Consider the following 17,794-nt stretch of genomic DNA (forward strand, 5'->3'; position numbering starts at 1 on the left):
TTATACAATGTATATTTCATGAACAGGAAATTATATTCATTGTGAAAAGTGTCAAAATAAAGGTCCAGCCAAAATACATAATGTATTTGAAAAGCTGAAGAGGAAGCGTTTTTTTAAGGGTGTCGCTTATTTGACCCACCCAATCCCTATGTATATGGATATGAATCTTATTAGGATGTTATGTTCACCTTGGGTCAACATCTGAAAGAATGAGAGTATGAAATATTAATAATTAATACAAACAGTGTGTGTGTCTGTGTGTCTCTCTGTGTATGTGTGTGTGTGTGTGTGTGTGTGTGTGTGTGTGTGTGTGTGTGTGTGTGTGTGTGTGTGTGTGTGTTATACGTGTGTGTTATATATGCGTATTTCCTGGAAGTGTGTTTTTGAGTGTGTTTTCTCTCTCTTTTTCTTTCAGCCCGCTTCACTCCTTACAAGCCCGCAGAGATTATGCTGAAGCCACTCCTATTCGAGGTGCCCAGTGTTACCATGGATACGGTGTTTGTGGGCCGTGATTGGCTGTTCCAGCAGCTGGAGGACGGGCTGAGGGAAGAGGGTGAGAGCGGGAAGGGCCGCGGGGCAGTCATCTTGGGCAACGTGGGTTTCGGCAAGACGGCCATCGTGTCCAGGCTGGTGGCCCTCAGTTGCCATGGCGGCAGGATGAGACAGATTGCCTCCACCAGCCCTGGGGCATCGCCTAAGAGTGAGAAACTGCACAACACACACACATAGGCACACAAACACACACAAACACACACACACACACACACGCACACACACGCACGCACGCACACGCACACACACGCACACATAGGCACACAATGATATGGACAAAAAATAATATCTCTATTTTTTGTGATTTTGACGATAACGATAATTAGTCGAAATCCTTTAGAAAATTTTTTGTAAAAAGTCTGAGTCGCTTTACAGCTCATTACAAGTAGCATCAATACAATAATAACCAATAACCTAACCTGTGACTTTTTAACCAAATCAACCAATGCATTGTCACTCTGACACATTCCAATTTTGCCCCCACTAGAGTGTGTGGCAATGACATGAGAAATTCTGAAGCTGAAGTTCCTTTCAAAAACCTTTAAGGATTCACTGTAAAATGAAGCAGACCAACAGAGTGCATCTCAGTTATTTCCTTCGATGTTTTGTTTAAGAGCAATCATGTAGGTTAGCATTCCAAGTTACAGAATAGAAACTAATGCGTTAGCTTATGGCTAATGTACAGTATATGAGAAATCCCATAGAGATACTAACGGTTAGCATAATCGATAAACGTAGATATTTAGACCAAACTTCAGTCCATTTACAAAAGGGTTACATGAGAAGAGATCTTTGCTTACAACTGACTATTAAAATACTCAAAGGCCTTCATATAATACCATGTAGGAAAAAACGTGACTGTCTCATCAATGCTACTTTAACAGAAGTAGCCGCACAAAATCCCAAGTAGTCTAGCTGCACAAAATAAACATTAGGCGTGCGTGTGACAACGTGGACCCACTAGCGATCATGTGACACTTGCTCTGCAGCAGCCAGGGGCTTCTCTCATACACCTCCTGGATTTAGTGAATGTATGAGGTTTCAATGCCTGATTTCGGGTGTTATTTCCCCATAAGTAATTTAAATACTCGATAATGTAAATTTGCACATCATTAAAACAACAATCACAATATTATCGCAGACGATATATATCGCCCACCCCTAACACACACGCACACACACGCACACACTTACTGAAAAGTAAGTGCACATCATTGCTGCAACTATCCACAGATCAAATACACATATTATGAATGGAAAATGTACATGCAAAACACCTATGTAACACCTACAGGTGGGAATCTCAGTGGGGCTCCATCCCTCAGTCACTCGGCCAATCAGGGTACAACCTCTGCCTCTGGCACCGCCCACAGTACCCCCCTCAGGAGCAGCAGTTGCCCAGGCACTCCAGAACTGCAGAGACACCGAGAGGAGGCAGCCAAACGACTGGCCAGCAAGGTACACACACACACACACACACACACACACACACACACACACACACACACACACACACACACACACACACACATTCAATGAGACAGCCAACATTACTGTCCAAGATTCAAAATGCCAAAGCTGTTCCCATACATATTGACTACTCCCACACGCATTTCATTAGCAGGTACATCCCAGGGCAGCCAAAGGGTCCTTACAAAACACCTCTAGACACTTAGACAGTATGAGACACACTCACATTGGACATATGTGATTCACATCACGTTTTGAGTGACCTTGTCTCTCAAGCAAAACACTTTCACTTTGGAGTGGTGATCTGGGCATCCAAGTGGAATGCCAGAAAAATGTGGGTTGAACCGACTGCTACCGTTGTGCCCCAAAGTGCTTAAAGTTGCTCTAGTGCGACTGTCCCTGCAATTGGTTCTCTGTAAGTCGTTATTGAAGTGTGTCAACTAAATGCTTAAATACTTAATATAATAAACTTTCATACATGTTTGGATGCTAACAAAAAGCCCACCTTGCAGTGTAGCATGCGTGACAAAAATCTTGCACAAAGGCTAACATGATGTACTGTGAATGACTGTTTTAAATCTATTGATGGATCTCAGGTATTTTTGTACATTGGGTTCTTTTTTGTTTTTCCATAAAGACATAATTGGAGTATCCATCTTCAGAGAGTAAGAGTGATTTACACTTGACGTGGCTCCCCATTTCTTACTTGTGAACATTTTTTGATTATCTTTGAGTGGCTTTAACTCTCGATCGTGCAGCTTTTACTTGCTTCTGCGCTGTCAAAAGAAGTGACTGTGCATTTTAATGAGTACTGTGTTAGGCGAGGAACAGTCTGCATGTTTGTGTGTGTTTGTGTTTGTGTATGTGTGTGTGTGTGTGTGTGTGTGTGTGTATACAGCTGTATGTGTGTGTGTGTGTGTGTGTGTCTGGAACATGAGACGGAGAGCTGAGCTTAATTGTAAGCTGAAGCATTCTCCTTCTCTCCCACCCACCTGCTTGTATTGGGTCTATCTCTCTCAGTCCACCACCCCACTCTCCATCTGTCGCCCTCATCATCTCTTTCTCCAGCTATCTTCATCTATCTCTTTCTTTTACACATTTCTCTCTTTCTTTCTTTCTTTCCTTCTTTCCCATTTCCCTTGCTTTTTTTGTTTGCCCTTATTTGTCTTTTCATCTCTTCCATTCTCTTGTCTCTCACTCCCTGCATCCATCTCATCCTCTCATCTCTTTCCCTCTCTCCTTTCACTTCCCTCTTCCTTTTCTTCCTTTCTATGCCTTTTCTCTTTCTTTTCTTCTCGTCTCTCACTCCATTCCTCCATCTGTCTCATCCTCTTCCTCTTCCTCTCCTCCCCCAAATCCCTCATCTCCATCTCTCTGTTCAGTCTTTCTTCCCTACTGACTCTCGACTCACTTCGACTGTAAATCAATGCAGGCTTGCTCTGCATAGCAAAATCCATATTTAAAATGTGTTAGCACAGCATGCAGTGGAAAAGCTTTATATGAAAAGATGAGAGATATTTTGGAGAAGAAAGACTCACTCTTTCAGAGGCTGTACTGTGCCTTTGTCTTGCCATCCAATTTTAAAATTAAAAAGGTTTATTAGAATGCAGTCCAACAGATGATGCCAAAGCAGAAGCAGCAGCTGCAGAAGTGTATCAGCACAGAGCCAGTTGTAAGAAGAATGAATATAAATATAAAAAAATATATATATTTTAACAAAATCACTACTGATAAGTGATGCTATCCTAGCATTTCCCATCACAAGCCTGACATCATGTGTAAACAGGTTATGGTAGATAGCCGATCTTGTTATGCATTGCATTGACAGTCAGAATCCAGTGATATATTAGTATAATGTGGCCATTATGATAATTTGTCATTACAGATTTCAAAATGTTCTACACTACAATGGCTTAAAAAAATTGTAGTTTGTTCCCAGAACAAAAGCCAGGAGTTCTTTTACAAAACATAATCGCAGTTATGGGAAAAAAACAACTGCAATTTTTCAGAAGTACAGTGCAGTTTCATTGCATTGTGATTGCAGTTATTTTTGTGCAGTTAATGCAGTTATTTTGTAACAGATAATACTACCTAAGGGACGTATTACAAAGATTAATATTACCACTAATGGCTAGCACTAACTCCTGAAGTGATGTTGATGTTTAATGCTATCACTAAGGGTTAGCACCAACTCTGCAATGATGTTGATATTTAATGCTATAGTTTAATGCTATAGTATAACTAGTCATTAGCACTAACTCTTGCAGCCAATGGTGCTAATGCAACTTATCGTTCTCCTCCCAGGTGGTGGCCTACCACTACTGCCAGGCCGATAACACCTACACGTGCCTGGTGCCCGAGTTTGTGCACAGTGTGGCCGCGCTGCTATGCCGCTCTCCGCAGCTGGGCGCCTACAGGGAGCAGCTCCTACGGGAGCCGCAGCTCCAGGGCCTCCTCAGCCTGCGCTCCTGCGTGCAGGACCCCGTGGCCGCCTTCAGACGGGGCGTGCTGGAGCCACTGGCCAACCTGAGGAAAGGTAGGTCTCGCTCAAGCACACACACACACACATTTAAATTCTTTATTTGGATTAGAAGATAAGCATATATCATGGCATAATCCAAATTTGACAGAAAGGTGTACAACAGCAGACAATATCCCAGTCCATAATGCACATTAGGGGTAAAGGTGGCACCTATGCCTCCATAGGCTACCAATTACTGCTGATACAGAGCAATATCTTGTCAGTTTTTGTTGGCCTTGTTCTTATGTAGTCCACAGATCTGCAGACCTCGTACACACATCTTCTGCACATGGCCTAAACTACCAAAAATGAGGGCAATGATTTCACACACACACACACACACACACACACACACACACACACACACACACACACACACACACACACACACACACACACACACACACACACACACACACACACACACACACACACACACACACACAAACACGTGTGAATTAACACATGCACACATGCATTCATGTTCTCAAGTTCAGGTTCTCAAGATCTTCCCAGTACATCTCCATTGGTTGCTGTGATTAGTTTGCTTCAGGCTTCGCTGGCCTCTACCTCTGCAGAGCAAGGCTGAGGATAGTGGTTTTCATCAACAAGCCTGCAAAGTAACAAAGCAAAGTGTCGTCAATTTGCCTCTGAATGTCACTGATTGATGTAGCGCTGGAGATTCAGGAGTACAGGCTGGTGATGGAACACTCAACAGGGAGATTGTCAAAGAACTAAGGAAACCTAAGTGCCATTGATATCAGATCTCTATAGGAAGTCTCGCTCATTCACTCTCTCTCCTGGTCACCATGCAGAGAGGAAGATTGCGGAGGAGGATTACATCATCCTGGTGGACGGTCTGAACGAGGCCGAGTTCCACAAGCCAGACTACGGTGACACCATCGCCTCCTTCCTCACCAAGGTCATCTCCAAGTTCCCTTCCTGGCTCAAGCTGGTGGTCACGGTCAGGATCAGTCACGTGGTGAGTGACCACTACACACTCAGAAGAAAATAATTTTAGTAAAGCACTCAATGATCTGTCATTCATATGAACACCACATCACTCTTGTACAAGATTTTCTTTTTTACTGAACTTTACCATGTGTGACTGTTCCTATTTAAATGAATTTCAGGAATTCTTGAATTTAATTTTTTACCTTTGTATGATGTTTGTATGGTAGTGTAACCTGTAGACTTAAAGGTTGCTTTTATGGAGCCACAAAGTAGTTTCATCACCAATAGGTCATTATTGTCATACAATATACATTTTTGCCATATGCCTTGGTTTGCCATAAACTCCTAAATCTGTTTAGTTAATATCTAATGTAACATCTTTACATCATTTCAATGATATATGGTTAGCCTATAGATTAGTATAGGGTGAATGCTGTAGGCTCTTTGGGGGTTGTAAAATGTATTTTGTGTGCTTGACCTCTATTCTAATCTGTTGCTTAGCCCATAACTTAATGCATTGATCTGTGCCTTTGGGATGCCATTTAGTAATAGGGTAATGAGTTTGCTTTACGGCTCTGACAGGTTAAAGTGTGACACCAGGGCAGCTGCCTGCTCCCAGCGCTCATTAATCTGCAGTTGGTTATGGGCGGCCATTACGGATGTGGGTGGGAGCCAGCACGGGTGGCAGTTGCACAACAGAGAGCACATGCAGTAGATCGCCACTTCTGTGTCTTTGTCACTGATTTTTTTTTTGTGCCATGCTATGAAATAACACCGGTGTTAGCGGTGTTGTTTTTTTTTTACATTGATCTTGAAGGAGGATCGTGTGGTGGCTGTGTCTTTGTAGAAGCTGTATATTACAGTGTTTGTCCACTGCCTTTCTGTCTCTTTTACACACACAGACACACACACACACACACACACACAGAGAGAGAGAGAGAGAGAGAGATACAGTATATACTGTCCTTAGAATCTCACCTATGGTTATGCGCTCCTATCTAACTTTGTCTTTATCTCTGCCTGTTTCTTTATCTTGGCTTCTTAATCCTCTTTTCATGTGCCTTTGTTCTTTGAGATTGGCTCTCATCTTACCTGAGAGGCGGGAGGGCTTTGATCCCAGCTTGCTTTGTCAGCCTGCTGTGTCTGAGATTGAAGGATAATGATGTATTGATTTTTTGGAGGACTTCAGATAAGAGAAGTGTGTGTGTGTGTGTGTATGTGTGTGTGTGTGTGTGTGTGTGTGTGTGTGTGTGTGTGTGTGTGTGTGTGTGCGTTGGACAGTTTGGAATATTTTGAAGGAAAGTAGGAATGTGTGTGTGTGTGTGTTTCTGTGTTTGCACAAAGACGTGACCCCTCCAACCCTTCTCTCCACCCCCCAACCCTTTCCCCAGGAGGTCACTAGCCTGCTGCCCTTCCCCAAGATCTCCTTGGATGATGTCCACAGCAACAAGGATCTTGCTGCTGACCTGAGCACCTATGTGCTCCAGCGTATGGACACCAGCCCCTCCATCGGCGCCAACGTGGCATCCAATGGGCGCTCCGATCCCTCGTCCACCTCTTCCTCCTCCTCCTCCTCCTCCTCAACCTCCCGCCTGGCCACTCACCTGGTCGGCCGCAGCCAGGGCTCCTTCCTCTACCTGAAGCTGGCACTGGACCTTTTTGAGCGCGGACACCTGGTCACCAAGAGCTCCAGCTTCAAGGTTGTATATATATAATCTCAACATTTTAGCCCTGCATCATATCAATTCATTTGACCTTCTTGGTTTTATTTGGACTCTTTACTCATTGATATTTCTACACTGCCAGCCAGTTGTGTTTTGTATCACAATGATTACATTTCTCTGTGCTTTTGCACTGTTGTTGCACCTTGTACAAACTAATCAAAGTCACATCTTGCTGAGGTGCTGACTGACTAATTGAAGACTTCAAACAAAGAACGAAGTTTCATTGCACTCTCATACAAAACATTGGGCTAATAAAAATATTGCATCAAATGAGGATGACACTTTTATGTTGAGAAGCGAAAGGCGCTTTGTAAACAGTCTGATTTGGTTTGTAGGTGGTGCCCGTCTCGCTGTCTGAGCTCTACCTGCTCCAGTGCAACCTGCGCTTCTGCGGCGGCACGGCGGCCTTCCAGCGGGTGGCGCCGGTGCTGAGCGTGGCACTGGCATCGCTGCACCCGCTCTCGGACGAGCAGCTGTTCCGGGCGCTGAACGCCGGGCAGGCGCACGGCTCCATGGACTGGGCCGACTTCCAGCAGCGCATGGAGACACTGGCCCCGTTCCTGGTGGTGCGGCGGGACCGCACGCGCATGTTCTGCCACCCGTCCTTCCGCGAGTGGCTGGTGTGGAGGGCCGACGGCGAGAGCACGGACTTCCTGTGCGACCCCAGGTGAGGACGGGCAGGGGAGGGTGATGAAGATCATGACTATGGTTATGGTTGTGGTTACGCCTTTGTCCAAAGCGACATACAAATACTAAACAATATAAAACGTAACATTTAATAGGGAGCAAATTAAGGTGATGGTCAGACTATAATAAGGAGAATATCAATAATAAACAACAATGTCATTAGCAGATCAGGAGTTGATGGATTTGCAGGTAATGATGATTTAAAGTCAAGAAGAAGAAGTTGATGGTGAAGAAGTTGATGGTGATGATAATGATGATGATGATGATGATTATGTTTATTCTTCCTCAGGAGTGGGCATGATGATGATGATGGTGGTGGTGGTGATGATGATGATGATGGTGATGTTTATTCTTCCTCAGGAGTGGTCATGCCCTCATGGCCTTCATGCTGTCTCGCCAGGAGGGCAAACTCAACCGCCAGCAAACCATGGAGCTGGGCCACCACATCCTTAAAGCTCACATATTTAAGGTTCATACACACACAGCACTGCACGCATACACACTTACAAGGCTACGCCGGAACACACACATAGATAGTGGCCACAGGTACAGACTCAGTTACTCTATCTTTATTTTTCACACACACACACACACACACACACACACACACACACACACACACACACACACACACACACATACACACGCACACACACACACACACATACACACACACGCACACACACACACACACACACACACACACACACACACACACACACATACACACGCACACACACACACACACATACACACACACACACACACACACACACACACACGCATACGTCTACATGCATGTACTGAAACCCATCCCTCTGGCCACATCCAGGGCGTATAGCGCATATGGTTAGAGGCTAATGACATGAGCAGAACTGTGTGGCCCACTGGCTGCAGGGTTGTATTTATAACTTCCTCCTTCTCCCTCTTTTTTTCTTCTTCTGTCCTCTCTCTCTCTCTCTCTCTATTTTTCCTATATGTCCCTCCTCTTCTCACACTCTCTCCCAATCCCGCTGTATCCCTCCATCTCTCTCCCTCTCAGGGCCTGAGTAAGAAGACGGGCGTGTCCTCCAGTGTGCTGCAAGCTCTGTGGGTGAGCTGTAGTACTGATGGCCTCTCTGCTGCCCTTGGCTCCCTCAGGAACCTCTACACACCCAATGTCAAGGTGATCACAACCTCTCACTTGCACTAGCACCGTACACACACACACACACACACACACACTCACACTCACACTCGCAGACGCACCACACACACACACATGTACACACACACATGCACGCACGCACACACACACAGACGCACCACACATACACACAACTGGGTTGCACTCTGTGCATGTTAAATGCGCTATACAAATAAATCTGACTTGACTTGACTTGACTTGACTTGACATGTACACACACACACACACACACACCCACACACACACACACACACACACACGTTTATGAACTATAAAAATGATGATTTATCTAGACAGTTCTCATTCCCTTTACTAAAAAACCACACACTCGTATTAGAAAACCTTTTCAGTTGCCTGTTTCTGTCAAATTATTATCTTGTTCAGTTGTTGATGATCTGTCAGTGAAAATGTTAGCATTTCAAATTATCTTTAGTCTGTTCTAGCCTGTTTCCTTTGTTTCCTATGCAGAATTCAGCTGCATCCCCAGTAGACTTAATGTCATCTGTTCTGGAGGAATTAGTATATGAAACAGAGCAGTCTAGCATGGCAATTAATTCTGGTATGCAAGTCTGCAGTATCTAATAATATGTCATTGTGTTGGCAGATGGAATATGAATTAATTAATGCTCTTGGTATTTTAACAAAAAGATCATGTTCACATTCACATTCAAAAAGATCATTGTCATGTTAAGGGATGCAATCAGTGTCTGCCTTTTTTAAACTGAAGATGAGTTTCTCCTGCTTTAGAGTGATATTCTAGACCCACAAGAAGCAGATGTTTATAGAATTTGGTAATAACCGGAAATTGAAAGGGTTGCATATATGTGTGTGTGTGTGTGTGTGTGTGTGTGTGTGTGTGTGTGTGTGTGTGAGACAGAGAGAGAGGAAAAGAGTTTGTTTTACTTGATGAGTCTTAAAGTTGTTTGCTTGGGAGTGTGTATATGTGAATGAATGAATGAATGAACCCATTCATCCACTCAACAGTCAGTGTATCAACAATAAAATGACCGTCCCTCAGTCTTAAAGCATTAAACAGACACCCGATATGTCCATTCAGTCCTGGTATTTAATGTCTGACGCACAGATCTGATTGCTAGAGAAGAACAGAGGGATGTGGGGAAGGGGGGATGTGGAGAGGTGAAGAACATAGGGATGTGGGGAAGGGAGGAGGTGGAGATGTGAGGAATATGAGAAACCATGACTGTGTGATCGCTGCATAGCTGCAGCAGCAGTGTGTGTGTGTGTGTGTGTGTGTGTGAGTGAGTGTGTGTGTGTCTCTGTCTGAAGTGTGTGTTGGGGGGACGGGAGTTGTGTGTTGGGGGGACAAAAGGTAGAAACAGGGTGCCTTCATGGGCAGGGCTGTGCCTGGCATTCAGGAGTGTGTGTGTGTGTGTGTGTGTGTGTGTGTGTGTGTGTGTGTGTGTGTGTACGTGTGTCTGTGTATGTGTATCTGTGTGTTTATTTGTTTACTCGTCCAGACCCTCTGTGGCCCTGAGCTCAGCAATAGAGAGGATGGATGCTCGTGAGGCTTGAAAAAGCCGGTCCATTTCCTCTGAGCTCTTTCATTAGCGGCAGGCTAACTCAATCAGCCCAGAGTCAGAGCAGCATGTCCTCCCTACACACAGGGTCACAGACGCAGGAGGAGCGACCATATTTCTCTCTTTCTCCTTACAGGACTGGAGATGGTACTGATAAACACACACACACACACACTTCTTAAAACACACATCCACTCAAGCTCACATAAACATTTAGTTGTCTTCTCCACATCCTGCATGGCTTATATTAGGACATGATTATATTTTGGGACTGTTTTGATCACAACCTCCCTCATCCTTCTTATTTTGAGAGGGCTGGCCTGTTGGGAGACTGTTCAGTCTGACCTCACCATTTTCACCATTCGATGAGACTAATATGGACACCCAGAAATATAGGCATATATAATCATACAGACGTACAGACAGGGACATGTAAGAAAATACTTGCATATACATACACGCACACACTCACAGACACATGCATGTACACACACACACACACACACACACACACATACACACACACACACACACACACACACCTTCTCACCGTAACATCTCCCCTGTTCTCTCTCAGGTGAGTCGTCTGTTGATCCTGGGCGGGGCGAACGTGTGCTACCGGACGGAGGTGCAGGGTGGCTCCACGGTGCTGTGTGTGCAGGCCCACCTGGGTCACCTGGAGATGGTGGCTCTGCTCCTGGAATTCGGGGCGCCCGTGGACGGGGTGGCGGAGAGCGGCATGACCCCCCTCTGTTACGCCTCTGCCGCTGGACACCAGGAGGTGGTCACCCTGCTCTGCAAGAAAGGAGCGAAGGTGGGCTGTCAGATGGGTCATGTTCTGTACACAATGAACAATGACAATACACCTAAAAACAATAATAATGCATCTAAAGAATATAATTTATATATTCTTTATTAAATAATATCACGTTGTATTATCTATTAGAGTAGCATCTACCCTTATCTATACAAAATCTATCAGTATTATCTATTATCTATTAAAGTACCATTGTACTGTATACTGATCTAAAGTACTGTATATGACTTACTACAGTATATCAAAACAAAATGACACTGTGCTATACTTCTCAAATCAAATCTTACGGCTCTTGACTTGAGTTAACCTGCCCCCCCCCGGCTCCTGCCCCGTGTCCACAGGTGGAGCATGTGGATAAGAGTGGCCAGTGTGCGCTGGTCCATGCCGCTCTCAGGGGTCACCCTGACATCATACGGTTCCTCCTGGAGCAGCCCTGGGCCCCATCTGACCCCCAGGAGTCCACCGGCCCCAGGACTAAGGCCCTGCAGCAGGCTCTCATAGCAGCGTCCAGCATGGGACACACCCCGGTAGGCAGAGTTAGAGTGCGTATTACAATGTAATAGAGTAGGTAGTAATGTAACTATGTACTTCTCATAGGATAAGTATGTACCGGTATATCATTACATAGTACTAACCTGGACTCCTACTCTAATTCTAAGTGTAAGCCTAACTGTATATTTACGTAAACTGTTCTCAACACAGTCACAAACTTAGTTTCTGTGTTTTATCATAGGTAGACAGTGAAAATATATTAGAGCTTAACATAACAATGTAATATTTAAATATTTAAAATAACAATGTAAATATTTCATTCAAATGGGCAAAATCAAAGACTCATTTTAGACTAGGGTAGAATTGCAGTGTAAAATGATTGTTTTGATTGCTGACGTTGTTGGTGGTCGTACAGGTGGTGAAGAGCTTGCTGGCCATGACTGAGGATGACCTGAGAGTTCAGATTGATGGATATGACTCTCTGTGGGGAGAGACCGGTAAGAAAACTTCATGGTTTATGGAAACAGCCATTAAAAGATGGGTCAGTGATAGTTACTCAGGACACTGTTCAAAATATCTGTCAATATGCTTCGCACCTTCGAGCCTCTAATATATAAAAAAAGACATCCTCTGAGAAAAATGATAATGAAATTCCAGTCTGTATGAAGTTACTGCCATCAGAGAAAAAACAAACTATGAGGACCTCTAACATCAAATCTGTTGTCTGTTAAAACAGATAACGGCAATATTTTTGTTTATAAATAGAGCTGAATTTTCTTTTAATCATTTGGTTGTCCAATAGTTCATTGCATTAATTCGTTTATAAATAACAAGCTGACCAAATACAGCATTTGTGTCCAGCAATGAAATTGCTAGAGGTTTGTCTTGACTGACCAGTATCCAGCATAGTACATGATATTTGTACTGTGGATGTTAGTTACTGCAGAAGTACATACCTTTTGCAGGTAAGCTAAATATTGTTATTTTATGATTGAGCTACTTACTGTACTTCTATGCTTCTTTTATTGCACTGTACTGGTTACAGTTTTCTTTTATTGACCTGCGAGGAATTAGTTTGTCTTTACATATTCTATTTTTGATAGAATTTAATTTTGTTCTGACAGTTTATGGTACTTCAGTTGTGTACATGCATGGTATTTGTGTTGGATTCCACAAACTCTAGTGCGACATTTGACAGCAGCAGCAGCATCAGGACCAGCAGCTCCGTTGCGTAAGCAGTGCTGTAAACTCGTCATGTGTGATTACGCTTGGTGATTACTCAGACGCTGTGACTGTCTCACATGGGAGACTCATCCAGGCTGCGCTCACACTTGCTCATTTGAAGGCTTTTAAGAGAGCAGCCCAGGCGAGAGGAGAAGCTGCTATTCAGTCAGACCTGGGTGACAGGGGATGGGTGTGGCACTGTCACGTCACGTCGCGTGTCGAGGACCCTGCACTGCTCCGTTCGGAGGTTCTGACTCAGCGGTCGAGGCTTGTGTAAATAAACGGCCATCTGCCGCCCAGCTGATCCGGCACCAGCCCAGAGGTCAAATGCCCATTAGGCTGTGTGAGGACAGACAAATATCAAAGGCTTCCCCGGTGTTGGCTTTCACATTATAGTTACTTCTTTGTTTATTTATTTACTTATTTACATTTGTATTTACTTCACAAGGGCTTTAATTCCTACATCTACAGGCCTGGTAAATGTCAGAGCCTCTGGCATTTGGCTGTCAGTCAGTGCTGGCGAGTGAAGGTCAAGGACGTGCTGTGCTGTGCTGACTCCGCAGATTGAGCAGCTACAGTTATTAAGCCATGGTGGGATTGAGGTGAAAGCATCAGTGTTGAATTAAATGAGATGGGTTGTAGCTGCAGGTGGCATGAGAGGCAAGTGGCTGAGTGAAAATGCCAGGTGAAGTAGTGACGTAGGTAAGCAGCCGTGACGTCTGTAGATTTTGGGCTCTGTAAACTGTGTGAACCATGTCAGTACAGAAGGCACCACTTTCTCTGTCCAGCTTTTGGTAGTTTATAAAGCCGCAGAAACGAACAATGTTTTTGTTCTAGACCCACACACCAGCACTCATTCTGCCATGTGGGCCCCATGATACAGTAGAAATGGTGCATGGGCCCCATGGCTGATTATGTGGTCTCTTGGGCAGCGATTAGTTGCTGATTTCAAAGCCCAGGAGAATCAGTCCTAGAGACATATTTTCCCACAGAGCATCTGTTTCATTGATGGCTATTGCTGTGTTCTTAAGTATTCTTGCCAATTTTGGGTTCTAATTTGAATCTGCAATGTGGACGATGTATGACTGCCATGCTGCGGAAACCACACGATGCAGTTCTTCTTTGGACATCATGTTTTCCTTTCTTTCTGAATCATCAATTCCCCTCCAAGAGCACCAGGGGATTCAGGGATACCAATAGAAAGTCCTTTTAGGCAAGTGCTTCCACTCTAGGCGGCCATATTGTATGCTTTTTGGCCAAATATCAAGCATCTATTTTAGCAGAAATGCATGTGTGCAAGGCATGACGACACCAACCTTGCTCCAGCGGCGATATCTCAACACGATTGGCACGATGTATTCACAACAAAAACACACCACATGATTGGCACAATGTCATCATCATCATCATGTGAATCAATCATTCACATGTTGACTTTTTTGCCGCAGAAGGGGCGGAATATGTGTAGACAACTGAAATATTGGCGTTACAAACTGACCCCATGCATTTCTTTTTTTTTTTTTTTTTAAGTATTTTTTGGCCTTTTTATGCCTTTAATGAGACAGGACAGTGAAGAATGACAGGAAGCGAGTGGGAGAGAGTCGGGGTGGGATCCGGAAAGGACCACGGGGCGGGAATCGAACCCGGGTCGCCGGCGTACGATGCAGGTGCCCCAGCCAGTCGCGCCACCCCATGCATTTCTATGGAGGATTTTTTGAGTGCTGTGTCTTCTCATTAGAAAATCTCTGCCAATAGCATTCCTGTTGCCTCTCTGATTTTTTTTTTTTAAGTATATGTTTTGGGGCTTTTTATACCTTTAATGTGATAGGATAGTTGAGAATGACAGGAAGCAAGTTCGAGAGAGTCAGGGTGGGATCCGGAAAGGACCACGGAGCGGGATTCGAACCCGGGTCGCCGGCGTACGATGCAGGTGCCCCAGCCAGTTGCGCCATAGCTGGGGCTGCCTCTCTGATTTTACCATGAAACATAATGACATTATGACTGTTAGCGTAAGACCAGCTCTTCTGTCCATCCCCAGCTCTCACTGCAGCAGCAGGCCGAGGCAAACTGGACGGCTGCTCATTCTTGTTGGACCAGGGCGCCTCGGTAACGCAACCCAACCGCAGGGGGGTGTCGCCCATTTTCAACGCCGTCAGATACGGACACGCACAGGTGAGGTGGACACACTCACACTCACTCACGCTCTCACTCGGTTGGGTGACACACATCTCAGGTTTGAACTTGTGAGAAAATGGCCCAGTTAGTCTAATCTCAAAAACTCTGAAATAGCATCCTGACCCTCTCACTTTAACTGCTCTGACATACTGTAAAACTGTGAATCAATATCAAAGGAATCCTCAGTAGTGTTTTAAGGAAGACTGTCAGGAAACCTAAGTCTGTTTGTTGACATTCATAGGCGTGCCCCAAAGTTACTGTATCTTGGACAGCACAGAAGCATTTGTAGAGAAAGTGATGACCATAATGGCTCATGCATCAGCTGTCTCGTTCGACTTCCTCCATCCTCTTCTTCCTCTGTGTCAGGTGGTGGAGCTGCTGTTGCAGCATGGAGCCGACGTGGGCACCAGTGACAAACATGGCCGCTCACCGCTGATGGTGGCGGCCAGCGAGGGCCACCTGGGCACTGCCAACTTCCTGCTGGACAAAGGTGAGACGAGATGAAATAACTCCAATGTGTGTGTGACCAGTGTGAACATTGACAGATTGTCATTGCAAAAATGGGTGCCATGTTGGATGGATTTTTTCAGATGTTTTTTTACTTTTTTCAGCATAAGTAGTGTCTGCAAAGTGCAAGTTGACATTTGTGTATGTGTGTGTGTGTGTGTGTGTACAGGAGCATCTCTGACAGTGGTGGACAAGGAGGGGCTGACTGCTCTGAGCTGGGCCTGTCTGAAGGGCCACAGGAGTGTGGTCCAGTCACTGGTGGAGAGGGGCGCTGCCATCGACCACACCGACAAGAACGGACGCACTCCACTTGACCTGGCCGCCTTCTATGGGGACGCTGAGATTGTGAGTTGTGGGCCAACTGACCTGCTGGTCCAAGGCCACTATCTTATATTCATAAAACTCTGAATGATTTCAGTGCTAAAATGAAGGAAATTGACCGGACCAATTTGTCATACATTCACTCCCTGAACAGCACCTGAACTGTGTGTGTGTGTGTGTGTGAGTGAGAGAGATAGAAAGGAATGCAACAAATATTGCATGCAGAGCAGAACTTGGAAGATATCCACTATTAGTTGATATTCAAAAAAGAGCATGCAAATTTTATCACCATGTACTGTCCTCAAAACCAGAGGAATATAATCACAGTGCCCTTCTACAGAGGAGAACCCACCCAGAGAGAGATCCTTTTGATTATCTTATATCAAAACACAATTTGAATTTGAATTCACCTGACATGTCTCAGGCAAAGTTAAAACATTAACAAAAGAAGAATATTACAAATATTGGCTAAACAATATTGAACAATCCAACAAATTGAAATGTTTCCAAAAAATCAAAACCAATTATGAATTTGCATCTTATCTAAAAGAAATTACCGAGTACAAACAAAGAAAATTACTAACATCCTATAGATTAAGTGAACACTCTCTGGCCTTAGAAAAGGGAAGACACCGGCAAACCTGGCTTCCTAGGGAGGAAAGGTTGTGTTTGCAGTGCAGTGAGGGAGTAGTAGAAGATGAAAAACACTTCCTCACTGAATGCAGTAAATTCAACACAGTCAGGAACCAATATTTCCTTCAATTCAGCCAAATTATACCTCAGTTTAAACTATTAAAAAATGAAGATAAGCTCCCATACTTGTTGGGAGAGCATACAAGTTGTGTAAAACTCGCTGCGCAGTACCTGTTAACATGTCATAAATCGAGGAAGTGAGTGACCCATATTGTGACATGCTTTGCTTTATATCAATAACCAATACCCATGATAGCACATTGATAAATATACAGTATATAGTAATACTGTATCATTATACATTTAATTTATTATTCTCTCTTTTTAATTATTATCATTTTGTTATTATTATTATTATATTATTATTATTATTTTATTTGTATTTTTTATTTTTTAAACAGATATTGTATCTGTGTTGTTTTGTTATATGTTTGCTTTGGCAACACTGCTTCATTGAGTAATGCCAATAAAGCTCCATTGAAATTGAAATAGAAAGAGAGATAGAGAGAGAGAGAGAGAAAGAGAGAGAGAGATAGAGAGAGAGAAAAAGAGAGAGAGCTCTTATTCTTATCTTTGACCTCCTTTTGACCTACAGGTGCACTTCCTGGTAGAGCGCGGTGCCGTCATTGAGCACATGGACTACAGCGGCATGCGTCCGTTGGACCGGGCGATAGGCAGCCGCAACACGTCTGTGGTTGTCACCCTCCTCAAGAAGGGAGCGAAGCTGGGTGAGAGACCGACCCAGAACAGTCTGACACAGAACATGCTGGCACAGAACAGACCTGCCTCACACACACATACTCCCACTTTCTCTCTCTCTCTCTCTCTCACACACACACACACACATACTCTCTCTCTATCTCTCTCTCTAACACACACACACACACATACATACTCTCTCTCTCTCCTCTCTCTCTCTCACACATACACACG

At 44.3% G+C, this 17,794-nt stretch overlaps 1 protein-coding gene across 1 annotated transcript in view; it reads left to right on the forward strand.

Annotated features, from left to right (window-relative positions):
- Nucleotides 1–17,794, forward strand: part of LOC143142571 (protein TANC1-like) — a 71,973-nt gene that overhangs the window by 47,366 nt on the left and 6,813 nt on the right. Inside the window, exons 9-23 of the mRNA XM_076303541.1 lie at nt 416–700; nt 1,847–2,010; nt 4,327–4,558; nt 5,359–5,525; nt 6,889–7,197; nt 7,557–7,888; nt 8,269–8,377; nt 8,951–9,073; nt 11,210–11,446; nt 11,791–11,976; nt 12,357–12,438; nt 15,204–15,337; nt 15,707–15,830; nt 16,017–16,192; nt 17,457–17,589. Coding sequence (XP_076159656.1) covers nt 416–700; nt 1,847–2,010; nt 4,327–4,558; nt 5,359–5,525; nt 6,889–7,197; nt 7,557–7,888; nt 8,269–8,377; nt 8,951–9,073; nt 11,210–11,446; nt 11,791–11,976; nt 12,357–12,438; nt 15,204–15,337; nt 15,707–15,830; nt 16,017–16,192; nt 17,457–17,589 — 2,793 coding nt within the window. The remainder of the gene's footprint in view (nt 1–415; nt 701–1,846; nt 2,011–4,326; nt 4,559–5,358; nt 5,526–6,888; nt 7,198–7,556; nt 7,889–8,268; nt 8,378–8,950; nt 9,074–11,209; nt 11,447–11,790; nt 11,977–12,356; nt 12,439–15,203; nt 15,338–15,706; nt 15,831–16,016; nt 16,193–17,456; nt 17,590–17,794) is intronic.

The sequence above is a fragment of the Alosa pseudoharengus genome, unplaced genomic scaffold (genome assembly GCF_046254945.1).
Source record: "Alosa pseudoharengus isolate Yale_2024_CS ecotype anadromous, Long Island Sound unplaced genomic scaffold, YU_APseudo_1.1 YU_APseudo_1.1_scf_24, whole genome shotgun sequence".
NCBI classification, from domain to species: domain Eukaryota; kingdom Metazoa; phylum Chordata; class Actinopteri; order Clupeiformes; family Clupeidae; genus Alosa; species Alosa pseudoharengus.